The sequence below is a fragment of the Triticum aestivum genome, chromosome 4A (assembly GCF_018294505.1).
Source record: "Triticum aestivum cultivar Chinese Spring chromosome 4A, IWGSC CS RefSeq v2.1, whole genome shotgun sequence".
Lineage (NCBI taxonomy): Eukaryota > Viridiplantae > Streptophyta > Magnoliopsida > Poales > Poaceae > Triticum > Triticum aestivum.
The window spans coordinates 535,856,495-535,875,395 of NC_057803.1; the positions used below are offsets into that span (position 1 = coordinate 535,856,495).

At 49.1% G+C, this 18,901-nt stretch overlaps 3 protein-coding genes across 3 annotated transcripts; 1 reads left to right on the forward strand and 2 right to left on the reverse strand.

Moving 5' to 3' along the window:
• Positions 1 to 7,473: 7,473 nt before the first annotated feature.
• Positions 7,474 to 8,860, forward strand: LOC123083887 (uncharacterized). Its single transcript, XM_044505765.1, has 2 exons — positions 7,474 to 8,093; positions 8,222 to 8,860. The coding sequence occupies exons 1-2, from the start codon at positions 7,503 to 7,505 to the stop codon at positions 8,858 to 8,860; spliced, it is 1,230 nt and encodes a 409-aa protein (XP_044361700.1). The 5' UTR covers positions 7,474 to 7,502.
• Positions 8,861 to 14,649: 5,789 nt separating this feature from the next.
• LOC123086767 (protein FAR1-RELATED SEQUENCE 5) lies at positions 14,650 to 17,399 on the reverse strand. The gene is made up of 4 exons (XM_044508560.1): positions 16,888 to 17,399; positions 16,339 to 16,796; positions 15,934 to 16,221; positions 14,650 to 15,836 (listed from the first exon to the last, which is right to left on the reverse strand). The coding sequence occupies exons 1-4, from the start codon at positions 17,330 to 17,332 to the stop codon at positions 14,916 to 14,918; spliced, it is 2,112 nt and encodes a 703-aa protein (XP_044364495.1). The 5' UTR covers positions 17,333 to 17,399; the 3' UTR covers positions 14,650 to 14,915.
• On the reverse strand, positions 17,383 to 18,642 carry LOC123083888 (protein FAR1-RELATED SEQUENCE 8). The gene is made up of 4 exons (XM_044505766.1): positions 18,425 to 18,642; positions 18,084 to 18,273; positions 17,667 to 17,925; positions 17,383 to 17,577 (listed from the first exon to the last, which is right to left on the reverse strand). The coding sequence occupies exons 1-4, from the start codon at positions 18,549 to 18,551 to the stop codon at positions 17,383 to 17,385; spliced, it is 771 nt and encodes a 256-aa protein (XP_044361701.1). The 5' UTR covers positions 18,552 to 18,642.
• Positions 18,643 to 18,901: the final 259 nt, after the last annotated feature.

Genomic DNA, 18,901 nt, shown 5'->3' on the forward strand with positions numbered 1-18,901 from the left:
GTCCCTTGTGTAGCTAGTTCATGCGGTGACGAGTATGATTGGTATCATCCTTATATGGTAGAGAGCCCCCGCGTTGAGATGCAGTGGGGCACTATTGTGCGTGTTTACAGGTTATGTCAATGTAAACTGGATGGTTCTTTGATCATTTTAATAGTTGCGGGAATGGTGTATATATATCGCATTGATTGGGGGGGGTTCATGATGTGGTTGACGCGGGTGATCATTGCATTCCTGCTTACAATAATCAATAAAAAAAGTCGCATACATAGTCCTATAGGGTGCCTCCTCTTCCGGTATGTACGGTTCATGCAATGCAAGCCAGAGGTTCCGTTGGTAGCATAGCTGGTTTGGTGATCAACGTTATGAATGGAATATATTAAAAACAAAATGCTCGCATTCATTTTTGAGTGGGCGGGGGGGTGCCCCCCCCAATTGTTCTTTGTATGAACAGTTCCTAAAGTGAAATTTGTCGGTTCCCCTCCTTAAATGTCGTCCCTGTTTGAAAAGAGGGATTGGGAGCACCCCCGTCGTGTAATAGAGTTGATGCGATGATCAATGTTGTGAGATGTCGTGTATAAAAATAAATAATGAAGTGGTGGGCGTCCATTTGGATATATTGCTTACTGTCGTGGGAATGCAATGTTTTAGCAATGCATTTGGGAGGTTCCTTTCCGTAGCTACTTAATGCGGTGACCAACATGAACGCCATCATCCTTATACGGGTAGGAAGACACGCGTTGAGATCCAGATGGGCACTCATGTGTGTGTATACATGTTTGGGCAATGGAAAACAAATGGTTCTTTGAGCATTTTAATTGTTCCGGTAATGGTGTATATATATCGCGTTGACTGGGTGGGGGTGGGTGCTTTTCGTGATGTGGTTGACGCGGTGATCATCGCATTGCTCCTTATATAGATGACATTGATCACGTTGGTCATCGCGTCAACAAGCTTACCCAGGGGGACTGCCAAAGTGCATGGTCGGGACCGTGCATGCTCATAATGAGAGGCACCCTACGAAAACACACCTTCGATTTTTGTCATATGCGACGTTGACCGCTTGCATGTTCTTATAGATGTCCCCTCTTGGTTTATGCACGGTTCCTAATATGCAGTCTGGAGGTTCTTCTTGTTGTGACTAATGTGAATCATAACGAAAAAACAGAGTGTATTTAGATGGGGTGCTGGTCGTAGCAGTGCGCGCGGTTCCGACGTTGCATTTTGGAGGTTCTTTGCCTGATCTTTGTTTGGCGCGATGACCAACGTGAACAAATGACATTTTGGTATGGGGGAGACTCGCATTGAAATGCAGTGGGGCACCCCTATGCGGGAATGCATGGTTTTCATGATTTAGAATGGTTATCTCTTTGAGCACTTCGATTGTGCGGCGTGATGGTACGTATAGATCTTTACAAAAGTCGAGTACATAGTCCTATAGGATACCTCCACTTCCGGTATGCACGGTTCATATAATGCGTGCGGGATGTTTCTTTTGCTAGTATATCTGCTTCGGTGATCAACACGATCAATGGCACTTATAAAAAAATGCTCGCGTCAAGTTTGGGTGGCGAGGGTGGTGCCCCCTTGTTTATTGCTGATATGCACGGTTCCGAAAGTGAAATCTAGGGGGTTCCACCACTTCTCAATTTAACTAGCTGGTCAATGTCATCCCTATATCAAGAGAGGGGTTGGGTGCCCCCCTCCTCGTGTAATGGAGTTGATCTGATAATCAACATTGTGAGATGTCATATATAAAAAAATAATGAAAATGGGAGGCGTCCATTTTGATATATTGCATACTTTTTGTGGGAATGCATTCTTCCGACAATGCAGTTTGGGGGTTCCTTGTGCAGCTAGTTCATGCGGTGACGAATATGATCGGTATCATCCTTATATATGTGTCATTGATCACGGTGGTCATCGCGTCAACAAGCGTGCCCCAGGTAATAGTGACAAAAGTGCATTGTCGGCCCCCGTGCTTGCTCGTAATGAGAGGCACCCTAGGAAACACACCTTCCATTTTTTTCGTATGCGACGTTGACCGCGCGCATCTTCTTATAGGTGTCTCGTATTGGTTCATGCACGGTTCCTAATATGCAGTCTAGAGGTTCCTCTTTGATGCGAGTAATGTGAATGATAACAAAAAAGGGGTGTATTTAGATAGCGGGCTGGGCGTTGTAGCATGCGCGGTTCTGACATTGCATTCTAGAGGTGCCTTTGTGTGAGCTTGTTTGCGGGAGTGGGGACGGGATGCCCTCTTTTTGTTGCTCATATGCATGGTTCCGAAAGTGAAATCTGGGGGTTCCACCCCTTCTTAATTTAACTACATTGTCAATGACATCACTATATCAATGATAGGGGTTGCATGCCCCTACCCACCCCCCCCGTGTAATAGACTTGGCGATGATCAACGTTGTGAGATGTCATATATGAAAAAATTAAAGGAGTTGTTCCCACAATGTGAACACCAAGTCTATTTGTGGGAATATGTTGCACTCTATTTGTGGGAATGCACTGTTCCCACAATGCATTTTGGAGGTTCCTTGTGTACCGATGATCAATCCCTAGATCTTGTGCCCCCGTTGCGTAATTTAGACGATGCGATGTTCAAATTTTGTCAAAATGTGAACACCAAAAAGGGGGTGGTCATGTTTGCTGCAGTGCCCATTATCGGGATCGTCCTCCAAAATGCATTGACATCCCTATATCAATGAGGGGGGTTGGGTGCCCCCCCCCCTCGTGTAATAGAGTTGGCGATGATTAATGTTGTGAGATGTCGTATAAGAAATAAATAATGGAACTGGGAAGCGTCCATTTTAATATGTTGCATTCTTTTTGTGGGAATGCAGTGTCCCCTCAATGCATTTCGGAGGTCCCTTGTGTAGCTAGTTCATGCGGTGACGAGTATGATTGGTATCATCCTTATATGGTAGAGAGCCCCCGCGTTGAGATGCAGTGGGGCACTATTGTGCGTGTTTACAGGTTATGTCAATGTAAACTGGATGGTTCTTTGATCATTTTAATAGTTGCGGTAATGGTGTATATATATCGCATTGACGCGGGTGATCATTGCATTCCTGCTTACAATAATGAATAAAAAAAGTCGCATACATAGTCCTATAGGGTGCCTCCTCTTCCGGTATGTACGGTTCATGCAATGCAAGCCAGAGGTTCCGTTGGTGGCATAGCTGGTTTGGTGATCAACGTTATGAATGGAATATATTAAAAACAAAATGCTCGCATTCATTTTTGAGTGGGCGGGGGGGGGGGTGCCCCCCCCGATTGTTCTTTATATGAACAGTTCCTAAAGTGAAATTTGTCGGTTCCCCTCCTTAGTTTAACTACGTGGTCAATGTCGTCCCTGTTTGAAAAGAGGGATTGGGAGCACCCCCGTCGTGTAATAGAGTTGATGCAATGATCAATGTTGTGAGATGTCGTGTATAAAAATAAATAATGAAGTGGTGGGCGTCCATTTGGATATATTGCTTACTGTCGTGGGAATGCAATGTTTTAGCAATGCATTTGGGAGGTTCCTTTCCGTAGCTACTTAATGCGGTGACCAACATGAACGCCATCATCCTTATACGGGTAGGAAGACACGCGTTGAGATCCAGATGGGCACTCATGTGTGTGTATACATGTTTGGTCAATGTAAAACAAATGGTTCTTTGAGCATTTTAATTGTTCCGGTAATGGTGTATATATATCGCGTTGACTGGGTGGGGGTGGGTGCTTTTCGTGATGTGGTTGACGCGGTGATCATCGCATTGCTCCTTATATAGATGACATTGATCATGTTGGTCATCGCGTCAACAAGCTTACCCAGGGGGACTGCCAAAGTGCATGGTCGGGACCGTGCATGCTCATAATGAGAGGCACCCTACGAAAACACACCTTCGATTTTTGTCATATGCGACGTTGACCGCTTGCATGTTCTTATAGATGTCCCCTCTTGGTTTATGCACGGTTCCTAATATGCAGTCTGGAGGTTCTTCTTGTTGTGACTAATGTGAATCATAACGAAAAAACAGAGTGTATTTAGATGGGGTGCTGGTCGTAGCAGTGCGCGCGGTTCCGACGTTGCATTTTGGAGGTTCTTTGCCTGATCTTTGTTTGGCGCGATGACCAACGTGAACAAATGACATTTTGGTATGTGGGAGACTCGCATTGAAATGCAGTGGGGCACCCCTATGCGGGAATGCATGGTTTTCATGATTTAGAATGGTTATCTCTTTGAGCACTTCGATTGTGCGGCGTGATGGTACGTATAGATCTTTAAAAAAGTCGAGTACATAGTCCTATAGGATACCTCCACTTCCGGTATGCACGGTTCATATAATGCGTGCGGGATGTTTCTTTTGCTAGTATATCTGCTTCGGTGATCAACGCGATCAATGTTGTGAGATGACGTATAAGAAATAAATAATGGAACTGGGAAGCGTCCATTTTAATATGTTGCATTCTTTTTGTGGGAATGCACTATTCCCCCAATGCATTTCGGAGGTCCCAATGCATTGCGGTGACCAGTATGATCGGTATCATCCTTATATGGTAGAGAGCCCCCGCGTTGAGATGAAGTGGGGCACTAATTTGCGTGTGTACACGTTATGTCAATGTAAACTGGATGGTTCTTTGATCATTTTAATAGTTGCGGTAATGGTGTATATATATCGCATTGATTGGGGGGGGGGTCGTGATGTGGTTGACGCGGGTGATCATCGCATTCCTGCCTACAATAATCAATAAAAAAAGTCGCGTAGATAGTCCTATAGAGTGCCTCCACTTCCGGTATGTACGGTTCATGCAATGCAAGCGAGAGGTTCCGTTGCTAGCATAGCTGGTTCGGTGCTCAACGTTATGCATGGCATATATTAAAAACAAAATGCTCGCATTCATTTTTGAGGGCTGGTCGTTTAGATAGCGGGCTGGGCGTTGTAGCATGCGCAGTTCTGACATCGCATTCTAGAGGTTCCTTTGTGTGAGCTTGTTTGCGGGACTGGGGATGGGGTGCCCCCTGTTTCTTGCTCATATGCATGGTTCCGAGAGTGAAATCTGGGGGTTCCACCCCTTCTTAATTTAACTACATTGTCAGTGACATCCCTATATCAATGAGAGGGTTGCATGCCCCTACCCCCCCCCCCCCCCGTGTAATAGAGTTGGCGATGATCAACGTTGTGAGATGTCATATATGAAAAAATTAAAGGAGCTGGGAAGCGTCCATTTTAATATGTTGCATTCTATTTGTGGGAATGCACTGTTCCCGCAATGCATTTTGGAGGTTCCTTGTCTGGCGATGATCAATCCCTAGATCTGGTGCCCCCCTTGCGTAATTTAGACGATGCGATGATCAAAATTTGACAAGATGTGAACACCGAAAAGGGGGTGGTCATTATCGCGGGGGGTATGCACAGTTCCGAGAATGCATCTTGGAGGTTCCTTGCAGGATCTTGATTTTGTGGGGTGACCAGTATGATCGGTATCATCCTTATATGGTAGAGACCCCCCGCGTTGAGATGCAGTGGGGGGTATGCACAGTTCCGAGAATGCATCTTGGAGGTTCCTTGCAGGATCTTGATTTTGTGGGGTGACCTTTTCTCAATACTGTTGGTGTATATGTCCATTATCGCGGGGGGTATGCACAGTTCCGAGAATGCATCTTGGAGGTTCCTTGCAGGATCTTGATTTCATGCGGTGACGAGTATGATCGGTATCATCCTTATATGGTAGAGACCCCCCGCGTTGAGATGCAGTGGGGGGTATGCACAGTTCCGAGAATGCATCTTGGAGGTTCCTTGCAGGATCTTGATTTTGTGGGGTGACCTTTTCTCAATACTGTTGGTGCATATGTCCATTATCGCGGGGGGTATGCACAGTTCCGAGAATGCATCTTGGAGGTTCCTTGCGGGATCTACAAAACTGCAGATGCCCGTTATCGCGGGGGGTATGCACAGTTCCGAGAATGCATCTTGGAGGTTCCTTGCAGGATCTTGATTTTGTGGGGTGACCTTTTCTCAATACTGTTGGTGCATATGTGAAACAAAAGTGTCACGTTCGTAAAGTGGTAAGGTCCTCTTGCTTATACGCAAGATTCTGATAGTGGATCGACCGGTAGTTGTCGCCGGCAAGAGGCGGTGCACCGCATGCGCGTGCTCCCGTCATAGAGTTATCAGCGTGACCGACTTATGCTAGCTCGGGCGTGTGCGCGCGCTCACATGATAGCTGTAGCGGGCGGCTCTCCCCCAGCTCCGTCAGACGCCCCGAATCCTCCGGCCATGTTCTTGACACACGGGTGTGCTATTGCTCGCCGTGTGGGGCGTTGCACGGGGCAACGCGAGGCGGTGGGCTGGAGAGTCATGTGTGGTCTGCCCACCCGTCACCAGCAGCCCGCCCCCGCCATCGCTGGAGCTGCCAGCGCCTCGACGGATGGAGCCGGAGGCAAACCAGGCCAGGGAAGGAAGGATGGGGCGGAGGGGTGCGAGACCTCGAGCGGCACACCCCGACACATTCCTCTCCAGCCACCCTCATCTCGTTGCCCCGTGCAACGCCCGACACGGCCTCTAAGTGAGATCATTGAGGAGCACGCCGAACACCCGGCCGACGATGAGGACACGCAGACCATGAGGTCCTTCCTGTAGATGACCGCATGAGGGCCCAGGCAGGGCCTTGCACATCGGTCAAGACAGACACAGCAGCCCGCAGCAGATGCACCGAGCCGCAGATCTGGCCGAGACGGACACAGCAGCCGGCCCAGCCACAAGACGCGCGCACGCCCGCGAAGCCAACTGCACCTCCTCCACGTGCTCGCGACCCCCGCAGCCAGAGCTCGTCACACCCCACCATGATGTAAATGCCCACCGCCGCCGGCCCGCGCCAGTCGCCTCCGACCCGCGCCAGCCTCACACACAGGTGCGCTATTTGCTTGCCGGCGACGTCCGCCGGCAGAGCCGCCAAACCTCGTTGTGACCACGTCGAACAGGAATTGACCCTGACAATGGATCCAATGGGCCGCACGTCTAAGAGAGGGAGGGCGGTGTGAGAGAGGGAGTCCGTTTTTTTTGTTCGTCGGCTCCACGTGTAGGTCAGCAATGCGAAGTGATCCAAGGAGTTTTATCTTTTTCCAAAAAAAAGAATCTAACTGTCTTTTTCCTCCCTCTCTTTTTTATTATTTAAGAGCAACATAAAAACATGTTTTCATAAATTTAACTACGTTAAAAAAATGGATTTTTAGTGTCTTATATTGTTAAACTATTCTGCTTTCAATTTTCACTTTAGTAAAATATGTGTGCCCTTTATCAAAACGACAGACACCTCACGCGGGCGTATCGTACCAGGCAGCTCGAGGCGAGGGCGTTCGACAGGTGTGCATGCATGGCGAACATATTCTATATGACTTTTCTAATTCCTATAACATGCGCGCCCACCCTCACGTCCATCTCTCTGTTCACACTAGTCTTCTTCTTCTCTCGCTGCCCATCCATTTGACTTTGACTCCCTTTGGCTACATGGCTGCTCATGCTGATTCCGTCGAAGCTGTCCTGGGAGACATGGAGATGCTCCGGGAGATCTTCCTGCGGGTGGGGAGCGTGTCGGCCCTGGTCCGAGCTGCCGCAGTGTCTCCAACATGGTGCGCCGCGGCGAAGCTGCCAGGCTTCCTCTCGGCCTTCCGCAAAAGGTTCGCTCCTCCGCTCATAGGCTTCGCGGTTGAGTTCGATCAGCTTCTATGGAATTTCTCCATGTATCTTGCTTCCCCTGGCATCGGGCATGGGCTAGCGCAAGTTTCCCAGACGGTGGCGCAGCATTTCCTCGACCCCGACCATAGCATCGTTGCTATCGCCTCGGGTGACTCGGGTCTAATGACGAGGGAGGAACTTCCAGCACCTGGATACATGCTCATCACGCCCGGGGGGGACGCCGCTCCAATGGGCGACGGCGTGCCCCTGTCGCCTACGGTGGCTGCGGCAACGCCGAACACCTGGGGTCATTTTGCAAAGCTTGGGGCCGAGCATGCGTTCTTCGTGCAGGACCCGGCCGCCGACTTCGACATCATGCCGAAAGGGGTTTGCATGAACGACGACTCGCCGGTTCATTACCACGTAAGTACATGCACGTGTTATAAATTTCTCATTCCAAGAAAAGCATCTACTTTTCTTGTCGTTAGCCCATGATATACCATTTCTTCTTGATTGCTTACCACTGTTTGTATTTGCTTCCCACTTGCCAGGTGAACGTGTTCGCTGAGGGTGTTTGGCAGAACATGGTTTCAGGACCCATGCACGCGGGCGATAACGTGTGCTTCCTCCGGCGCCCGTATGCGGTGGTCATCGACGGCGTCATGTACATGATGTACGAAGTCGGCAGGGTGGTGGCTTGCAACGTCAGCGCGAACACATTCGACACAGTTCAGCTGCCGGAAGATTTCGCCTTCAACATCGAAGCGGGAGGTACGGACTACAGAGTCACTAAAACCTCCTCCGGGAAGCTTTGCATTGCTCAAGTCCAGGGCATGCGAGCGCGGGTGTGGGACCGTGACCCGACGGGGGTGTGGGTGGAGAGGATCAACATGTCAATTTCCAGCGTTTTTGATGTCCCCGCTACGGATACTATGTGGATCAGAGTTGCTGAAAACGAAGGGCTGGACATTCCAATATGGGACACTGAGTTTTACTTGATTAGGATTGTGTCAGTCGACGAGGGTGCTCGCCATCTCGTCATGAGTTTTGGTTTTGACACCCGCGTGTACTGCATTGACACGGAGCTAGAGAGAGCGTTTGATCTCTTCGACTCAGCACAACACGCTTTCATGAGCAATGTGGTCCCGGTGACGGTCGCGTGGCCGCCACGCTTCCCCGACCACATTTAGATGCAATGTTGTGGTGTGGTTTTGTGCTGAAGACATGCCTTGTATTCCCGCGCTCCGCTCGCGGCCTTTATCTTAGTTGTTTCCTTATCTTAGCTACAGTTTGTTTCCATGCATAGGGCGTGTTTCCATGCATAGGGCTAGAATTATCAGTATTTTTTCTATGTTAGTTTGTTCCTTCTTTTAGTTATGGTTTCTTTTCGGCATGAGGACGCCTGTGTCCGGAAAAGTTGAAGTTCGTTGTATCCTTTAATATCAAGTCTTTCTTATATATCGAATTGGTTCAATGATGAGGAAAGGAATGTAACTGCATTTTTTCTCTCCTGATTTCCTTGTGTCCGTATGCATATGACGCTGCATTTGGCCCGAAAAAATGGGCCTTATGGGCATTAAAAAAGTTATCTCGTTAGTCTGTTGTCCAATAAAAAAACGTGACGTAAAAAGGTTATAAGCACTTTCTCGCGCGAGATAAAACTGCGGCAGAGAGAGGTGATTTTGAAGATGTGGCCTCTCAAAAATCAGTACTAGTGGCGCAGTGTCGAGCCAAGCGTAGGATGTACTGTCGGCACAGTGTCTCGCCGGAGTATGGTTTGTAGCCACCCCTCTCGCGACCCGCTCCCCCGCCTCCTTCCTCGGCTGTCTGTTGCGGCGCCACTTGGCCGGGCAGCCCCGGTGGCGGCGAGCCGCTGCCCTTCCCCCTCCTGGATTTGGGTGACCGGGGGGGGGGGGGAGCCCTAGCCCAGATGATGGTCCTCGGCTGCGACGGTTGGAACACGACGCAGGTCTCCCCTGGTGCAACTCGGATGGCAAAGGTGTTGGTGGCTGGGCGGCGGTGATGGAGCTCTGGCCTTGCAGGCCCGAACATGGGGCGACGCAGATCTGTGTCATGGGCAGCTCTGCCTCGTTTCCGATGATTGGCCTGATGAGCGGCTCGTGTCAGAGACAGCAGTGATAACCCCACACTACTCCGTGTGTGACGGTTGGGGCCTCAGGGTGGCGGCGGTCGGGCCCTACGTGCAACAACACGGCGGCGTGACCCGGGTGAGTCCGTACTGTCGTGTCCTGACGGCACCCGTAGATGGTGGGGGAGTACGTGGCGGCGGCGATACTGCCGCCCTCCAGTTCCAAGGGCTAGGCGTGCTCTTGTCTTCGCCTCCGAACGGCCACCGTTTATGACGGTGGAGGTTCTGATCATGTCTATGATGGTGTCGTATGCTCGTGGATGGCATGGTTGGTCGAGCGCCTCTAATTGTCCAGGAAAGGTGGGGGTTTGGGGGTCGTGGTGTCACCCCTCGTACATGAAGGGTCGTCGGGTGTACGTCTTTTGATATGCACCTCTTCCGATGCGTGGATCTGTCCGGGCAGCACCGTAGTTGTCGTCATTGTCGTTGTTGGTGGTGTTTCTTGGCACGCGGCGAACCAAAGTGGTAGTGTTGTGGGAGAGAACGAGAAAAAAGGCCAGTTAATTAGCTCCCGACATGCGGTTGAAAATTTTAAAAAGTGACGGTGATGTTGGACCCATGCAAAAATGGCCGTATCCTTACAAAAAAAAACATTCACTGATGTGCCGTTGTTATGAAAAAAAGCGATGACGTGTCCAGGGTGAAGTAAAAAAATACGTACTGTGCCATACACCAAGGTGTGTATGACGAGCGAGCCTGTGTGCATGCCCATGGACCATATCTATCAAATGTTGCATGCGGGTGTGAGATGTCACGGGAGATCATGATCTGTAAAGGCTGATCTGTGGTAACTTTTTGGTCTGGCGATATGGAATCTTGTAGCATACACTCGCCCTGGCGTCTGTTTATAAAAAGTAGAGCAGGGGCAGGCATTGATATCCATCGGGCCAAAACGCACCGCCCTCCCTCCTCACCTCGCAACGCACACGCAGACCCATCTCTCCTGCCCGCCCGCAGTTCCGCAGCTGCCAGCCATGTCCAGCAATAGCTCCGCCTCGTCTCGGTTCGCGCGGTGCAGGAGACCGCCTCTCCCCTACTCCGAGAACCCGCTGGAGTACGAGCCAGCTGTTTTTTGCAGCTGCGGCGCTAAGGCAGCCCGGCTGACGTCCTGGACAGACACCAACCCCGGCCGGAGATACATGTCCTGCTCACGGGCGACGGTGAGCTGCAATTCATCTCTTCCATGTCGCAGACCTGCTTAATGGGCGACGTCATTTTTATCAAAAGCTGAGCTTGTAATGGTTGCAGGGTTGCCCTCTCCCTCACTGGCGCTGGCTTGATCCCAAGCCGAGCGCGTACATGCGTGAGCTTCTTGTGGGTCTTCGCGACAGGATCCGTGTGCTGGAGGAGGAGAACGATGTACTCAGCAGTCCCGCCTTCCGAGGCAACGTTTCTGACCAACACCATGACCGGCGTTGGGGGTGCCGTCTAGGCGCCGCTTTGGTCTTGGTGCTGTTATTCGCTCTAGCTGGCTTTGCCTCCCGCCTACCGGTGGTCTGATGGCAGTTCTTGCTATGGTTTGTCTCGCGCATGTAGCAATCATTGATACGAGTATGGTTATGTTGTTACTTGTGTGCCGTTGATCTAAGATTATGTTAGTAGTCTTTGCTGGTAGCTTATTGGAAGGAAATGTTGACGTAGTCAACTCATTGGTGTGGGTCTATTTCATCGCAGGCAAACATGTGATGCGGGCCGGCCCTTGGTCAGCAAAAATTCAGCAAATGTGAATAGCAAGGTTCAGAAACACATACCTGTGTCATCGATACGCATGCAGTGCCTAGTTTCGGGACGTCTGACGCCTATTGCTCTATAGGCAACGTGTGATTGATACGCATTGCTATGCATGCATGATCCTTCATTGCATGTGCGCCAAGCAAAAAGAGACGCAGGAGCGTGCTGTTCGCCAATTCCTGCCTGACACAAACACAAATGGTAAGCTGCAGGAACCCATACTATGTCATTGTTTAGCAAACAGTGCCTAGATTGAGTCGTTCTGCAAGCTATTGCCCGCGTGCCCTTGTTTACCGGCTTTTAGGTTAGCCGCGTGCGTTGCACGCCGTCTGCGAGCCAGCCGGCTGGTCGCATTTATAACTGATGCCGTGTACATATATATATACAGTACTGCGCTGGTCAGGCCAAAAACGATAAGAAGCCTTGGTTGAGCACCGGTACAGAGCTACGAGCCAAACACAGACAATACACTGCCCACGATGGAGAACGTGTGCTCCCCAATGTCGTTTAGCTCCGACCCAAACAGCCGCCCGTTGATGTCCCACTGCGTTATCGAACGCACGCGCGACATGGTGGATGCCGAGAATCGCCTCCGAGCCACCGCACTGGTGATCACCGCGCCGTGCGCCCACCCATGCCAGGTGAAAGAGGCCCTCCTCGCCGAGTTCGCCGAGATGCCGAGGTCGGCCGTCGACGTGTCCATTCTGACTGCGCGTTGCTTCCTCGTCCGTTTCACGGACAGGGGGTGGCGTGATCTGGTGGCGCTGACGACGGTGTTCCATGACGACCAGGCCACGCCGTTCCGCGTCCAGGAGTGGACGCCCGACATCGACGCCGAGCTCTTACAGCCACTGTACCATGTGCGCGTCCTACTGGAGCGTGTCCCTCCTCAGGCTTGGTCGCTGGAGACGGCGAAGAAACTCCTTCCCATGTGCCGGATAGTCTCGATCGAGCGCGAGACGTACATGCGCAGGGGCATGTCGTTCTACGTCCTACACGCAGAGGTTGATCACCCCGACATCATCCCGCGTGTTGGGCGTCTCGACATCGCCCATGACTGGGCGCTGGATGAGGAGCTCGACGACATCGATCTGCCAGATTGGTTTGTGGAAGTGGAGCAGCTGCAAAACCAGGTGTACGGGAGCGGACTCCTTCGAAGGCGGCACGTCCTCATCCATGTGGACGGCGTGCTTGAGATCCTCCCTGCTCCTCCGTCACTGCACACTGGCCGGCGTCCCGCACGGCGCCCCCTGGTGAGCGAGCCCGTGCCGTCTACCACTCCGTGGGTTGCAGGGTACGTAGATGGCACGGGTCTCGACTCATCTATGCTTGGGTTGCAGCAAGTTTACCGTCTGCATTATGTAAGCGGGAGTGATGGCGTCGTCGTGCCGTGCATGGTCCCTGTGACTGACGGCTATGCGTGGCTGTTGTCCGACTCAATGGCCCCTCGTCATGGGTAGCTGTTCTTTTTGCTTCCTGTTGTCGTTGCTACCTGTAATGGTAGGGCTATCGCTTGTCGCTGAAACCTTGTATCTTGATTTCCTGTAGTTTTTTTAACACCCCCCCCCCCCCACTTTACTAGAGCGGGGGCGTTTGAGTGTTTTTCTTACGTTTTGCTACTTGCCATCTTTATATTTTTCATCTGACAAAAGCTGATTTAGATCTGGTTATTTTCAATATTATTATTTTGGTTTTTAGATTCCATGTATCGTACTACCGGAAGAATGTACTGCTCGTCTGTTTGCCGTCGTCCATACCTGATATGAATTAAGGATGTTATCGCATTTCAAATATTTTATCATTTTTGATGCATCATTTAAAAAATCTTTTCGCACTCATACCTCTTCCCAATCACGCCCATCAAAAAAGTTGAGGGGAATAAGGTATTTCAGTAACATGCTACATTCTGAGTACTAAAACAAATAAAGATAGCCTTGTCTGCAACGAAAACAAACCATATGTAAAGTGAAACAAACAAACCTACAAACTGATTGAAAACTTCAACTCATAGTCTAATAAAAATGTTTGGCTTATTTCCGATTATTTTTAGTCAAAAAAGTTCATGAAAAAAATCATTTGTTGGTATTGAAGGGGACTAAATTTTGCAGTGCATGCAAGGCGAATTTTTTGGTGGCACATTTGGGAAAAGCGAGTCAGGTCACGGACAATGATTTGTTGATGGATTTTAAGGGGAAAATAAATCAATGGGGAGAAACATTAATGGCAAACACCATCTCAATAGAGAACATTGATGTCAAAAGGAAAAGTGCCGAACAGCCCAAAATTGACAAGAACGGGCACTTCTGTGCTATTTTTGTGCGATTCTAAAATGCGAGCTCCAAGGTAGTGCCTTCAAGAAGGGCACGACACCGGAGTGACGAAACCATCCCATCCGAAGATCGAGATTTTAATCCGAAGCACCACGAAGAATCAGGATAGACCACGACGGATCCTACAGGAGGGGGGCGACGCCCGCGGACGCCGCCATAGTCGGTCTGACCATGGTCAGACAACGATTTCACCCCGGTATACCTCTCCATCTCCGATCAACACGGGGCGCCGAGCCGCGAGGCACCCCGCCGCCCATGTGACCAAGGTCACCGGTCCGCATCCCGTGCCGCGAGCTCTGCTCACGAAAACCGCAAACTATCACCACACAGCCGCCACCCCTGCAGCCCAACACCCCCAACGACAGCCCCAAGGAACGTATCACCACCAGCGGCACGCCCCCGCCGTCGCTAGAGCTGCCAGCATATAAAAAGTGATAGAATTTATAATAAAAATGAGCGGTGTGGAATTCCGTTGCGTGCATATATTTTTTCTTGCTCCTTGTCGGCGGAAATGATAGAGAGGATCTCCATCCCATGCGGTGGACATCCCACCGTAATTCCTGGACGAACTATTTCTTGCCGGTGCACCGTACGCAAAAATAAAACAATTTTGTACGGCCTCGGAAAAGGTACGTAGAAAAATATTAATATTTGCGAGGTGGATGGACGAAAAACTGTCGAAATTACGGTGGTCAGAAGCAATAGCCCTTATATTATTAGGTACATATAGAAAATAATTTTGGGAATTGCGTGCAACTAAGAAACCGGATGTAAAAAAAAGGTCTGGATAAACATTCGTGAAAAACGGATGAGTGTCTATTACAATAATGGATAAAAAATGCAAAATGCATGTGCCATAGTTTAGCTTACAAATTCTCAAATCAAATCTTATAGTTCTGCTGACAGAGCAGTTCGGTAAATCATACTAAAAAGGATAAAACGCTTGATGCGTTGTACCGTACGAGGGAGACGCCGCGTATCAGGTGTTGCCGGGGTTGATCGTCGGTAGGTGAATTCTGAATCCTTTGCTTGCTTCTAAGATGCATGCTTGCGCTTGTAGGTTGTGTCGCCTCCGCAGGTGGTGCTATAGTGGCCCCATAGCGTGCATGTCGTGCATCTGACCTCTTTTGGTGGCTTCTTGGGCCCTTCGTATGTTGGACACGTACTGACGTAGTGCCCAGGTAGCCCACAGTTCTTGCATCTCCTTGTGGCAGACGGTGGTTTTTGCTGATTGTTCCTCTGATTTGCTGGCTTTGTGATGCTTTGCTCTGCATCTGGGTTTTCTGAAGTAACGTTGCTCCCAACCGGACTGAACATACTCTCGCCTGCCTCCATGTTTTGTGATGCATGAGTTTCTTGAGCATTCGTTCCTTCATGATCGGCTCCACCTGCCGCCGTGCATGGACACGAGATTGTGATGTGACCGTCCGAGCCACATATGCAGCATTTCCTTTTGCTGTTCTTGGTAGCAATCTCTGATGTGGTTCTGATGCGCTTTGTTTTGGGCCTGCCCTTGGATCTTTTCCTTTCGGGTGGTAGCACGTCCTCAGAAAAGTCTTGATCACTATGCCCTCCTGCTTGATCAGGATGTGCTATGCCATTTGTGGCATCAGGTTTCTCTGAGCTCCCTCCATTTTGCGTTGAACCTCCGCAGCTCTTGTTCTGATTTTGGGGATCTGATAACGCCTCAGTAGCAATCATTTTGTTGAGCTCTTCTTGCATTTCGTGAAACTTTTGGATTGCGTACTGGAATGTGGGGACTGATGTGTTCGCCAACTTAACTAACTCAAGAGCTTTTACGTAAACGATGTTGTGCCTGAATGTCTTGGAGACTTGAACACTTGCATCATTCTGGTAGCACTTGAGATGTTCTGGTAGCATGTCGCGGGCATCCCTTGTCCACCTCTTCATTATGTATTTGTCCGGGATTACTTGAAGCTTGACGTGAAGCATCACCTAAAAATAAACCAACAAAAAATGAGGGGGCTGAGTTCTTGCAAAATCTGTTGGCTGCTCAAATAAGATGTGGGCAAAAATGGGTGGTAATACTGACCTTGAGAATGTGTCTGCACAGTATTCCTGAATGTTGAAACATGCCACACTCACATGTGTATGTGTCACTCTCTCTGTCTACGTCTACTTCATATGTGACTTTGCACCAGCGTTTCCTGATTTCAGCGTTCACATGCTCAACTATCATCTTTCCGTCGAGCTGTTGTCCTATAACTTCGTACGGGCCAGATTGATACAACTCCTCTGAGAAGATCCTAAACATGGTTCTTGTGTAGACATTCGATGCATGGCGTTCTATTGGAATATTGAATTTGATAACTGCCTTGTCCTGCACAGTGAAAACACACAAAAGGGTAGATAGAGTTATTTTCCAAATATTTTCAAAAAAATAGGGGGGGGGGGGGCAGGTGGAGGGGTACATCGCTTAATGTTGCACAATACATACCTTGTTTGTATGGGCATGCTCGTAGTCCTCTTCGGCACATCTGTCGGCATACATTTTATTGAATTGGATGACGAAACTGTTGAGAGGTGCTGATCTTGCGACATAGCTTTTTAAAACATTGTTCGTGCACTCGCTTCTTTGAGTGCTGCACATCTTTGCGCAGAAGTTGTCCTTCAGGTATGGTTTCGCCCACTTTACCCTAACCTCATAAACTTGCTTCATGAATGAGTTTCTGTCGAGACCATATGTATACATTAATACATCCCACTCTTTTTCAAACTCATCCACGGTCATCATCTCATTGATGAGCATGTCAAACTCTATGCGGAATGCAGAACCCTTTCTGTATACGTTGCCCACTTTTTCCTTCATCTTTTTGAAAACGTGCCATTTGCACCATCTGTGGATAGTGGTTGGCATGACTGAAGCAATTGCAAGCTCCATCTGCCTGCTTTGATCTGGAAAAATGTAGACACAAAGTGATTAGTACATATATATGTCGGTGATAAAGGTAAAAATTACTTTGTACATACAACAAGAATTTCTTACCTGTCAAGAACGTCTTGGGTACTTTGTTGTCCACTGAAGATAAGAAAGTTTCGTATGCCCACTCGAAAGATTCTACAGTTTCTTCACGAAGCACAACACAGCCAAAAACACAACATTGATAATGATTGTTTACGCCGATGAACATGCCTACAGGCATCTCGTATAGGTTGCTCTTATATGTTGTATCAAAAGTCACAACATCACCAAAACATGTATAATCTGCCCTGCTTTTTTGATGGCACCAATACAATCCAGATACCCTTCTTTCATCGTCAGTCTTCACCGCAAAGTAAAAACCTTTGTTCTCGGCTTGCATGCTTGAAAACAAAGCGAGAGTTTTGTTGATGTCGTCTTGGCTGGACTCGTATGCGATTGCTGCACACATGTTGCGGAGAGACCTCTTCCGGAAAGGCACATCTTCATAACGGCCGTGCATATCTGACATGACGCCGTAAACCTTGGTCAGTGATACATTGTTTAGGCGCAGGTGGCCTACTAAATCTTTGATTGATGAATCAATGTGGTTGTGGCACTTCCAAATTTCCTTTCTCCTATTGTTTCAGCCATTCTGTGATTGTGCTCCAACACAACTGTGGCATAATACCAACCGTCGTCTTGAGTCCGCAGCAGTCTGACCATGGCGCGGCACTGTGTCCTGGAAGATCTTGAGAATTGCTTACTGTCTTTGCCCTACATGTGACATAAACAACCGCGTGTCTTTTAGCCGTTGTTATATTTATTCTCTATTTATACTACAGATCGCAAGTTGTTTTACTAACCTCACACGAGCACAGCAAATCTTGTTTAGATTTGTAATTGTTGCCGTTGACATACTTGTTCCCACGCTTGATGCCGAACCCTAGTTCCCACGAGTATGCGTTGTAAAATTCATAAGCCTCCTGCTCAGAATTGAAGGTCATGCCCACAGCTGGTTCGAACACGACTTTCTTTCCGAGTTTGACCGCATCTTCCATCGCCCGCTCTATCGCACCAAGGCTTCCCTCTGCTGCTACTCTGAATGACCTCCCGTCTCGGTTCCTGTAAGATTAAAAGTTTATGAGTATTCATAGTAATCTAAACCTCTCATCCAGTAACAAAATGGGATTGGGTACTCGCTTATGTATGGTTACTGCGAAAAATCTGACCGTCAAAATGTTAAGCGTTTTGTCGGGATGGTTTCCTTGTGTGAGTATTACCTTTGCCGTCTTGTCCATCCCTCTTCGTCCTCCTCCGCTTCGACGTTGATGGTTGGTTCGACCCCTTCCGCTGGATTGCTGTCGTTCTCATCGTTCTTACGACCCCCATCGATGTTCTGAGCCACGGGTGTGCTCTGGCTACATGGTTGTGGTTCATTCCGATCTAACCCAGGGTCTGCGTTCGGCGCACCTAGTGCAACGAAAAAAGTACGAAAATGGGATCAAATGTGATAACAAAAATTTAGTAGTATTGCATCTAAGGAACTCACACGAACGGGCAGCTATGCCATTGCATGAAGCAGCTTCATAAAAAAGCGACGGAATGGTTTAAGAAAGCTTACTTTTGAGGTCGTCGGCGTGCTGCGACTGCCCTGCGCCGCCGTTCTCCGCCATAGGAAAACACGCAGTTCCCTCGACAGCGCAATGTTGCTTGTGCGTGGAGACTGTATCTCTTCCTCTCTCTCCCATCTTCGGCCTCTTTCCTTTGTGCTGGTGAGCTAGGGAAGAAGACGCAAGCGTCACGCAGTAGCTGTACCGCTTTAAGTCACGGGGGGTGCTTTTTCTCCCTGTGGCCGGCGCATGCTGTGACCTGTTCACGGGTGTTTCATTGAGCATATCTCATGATGATACACACCAAAAAGCAATAAGGATGGGTGGGGCCGACTAAAAATGACACGCATGACTGATGTAGTTGTATGGGGGAAGGGAATAGGTGTCCACAAAGAAATAGCTCGAAAAATGAAATTAAAAAAAGCATTAGTTAATTTAACGCTCTCGTTGTCTCCAAAATTGACAAAAACGGGGACTTCTGTGCTATA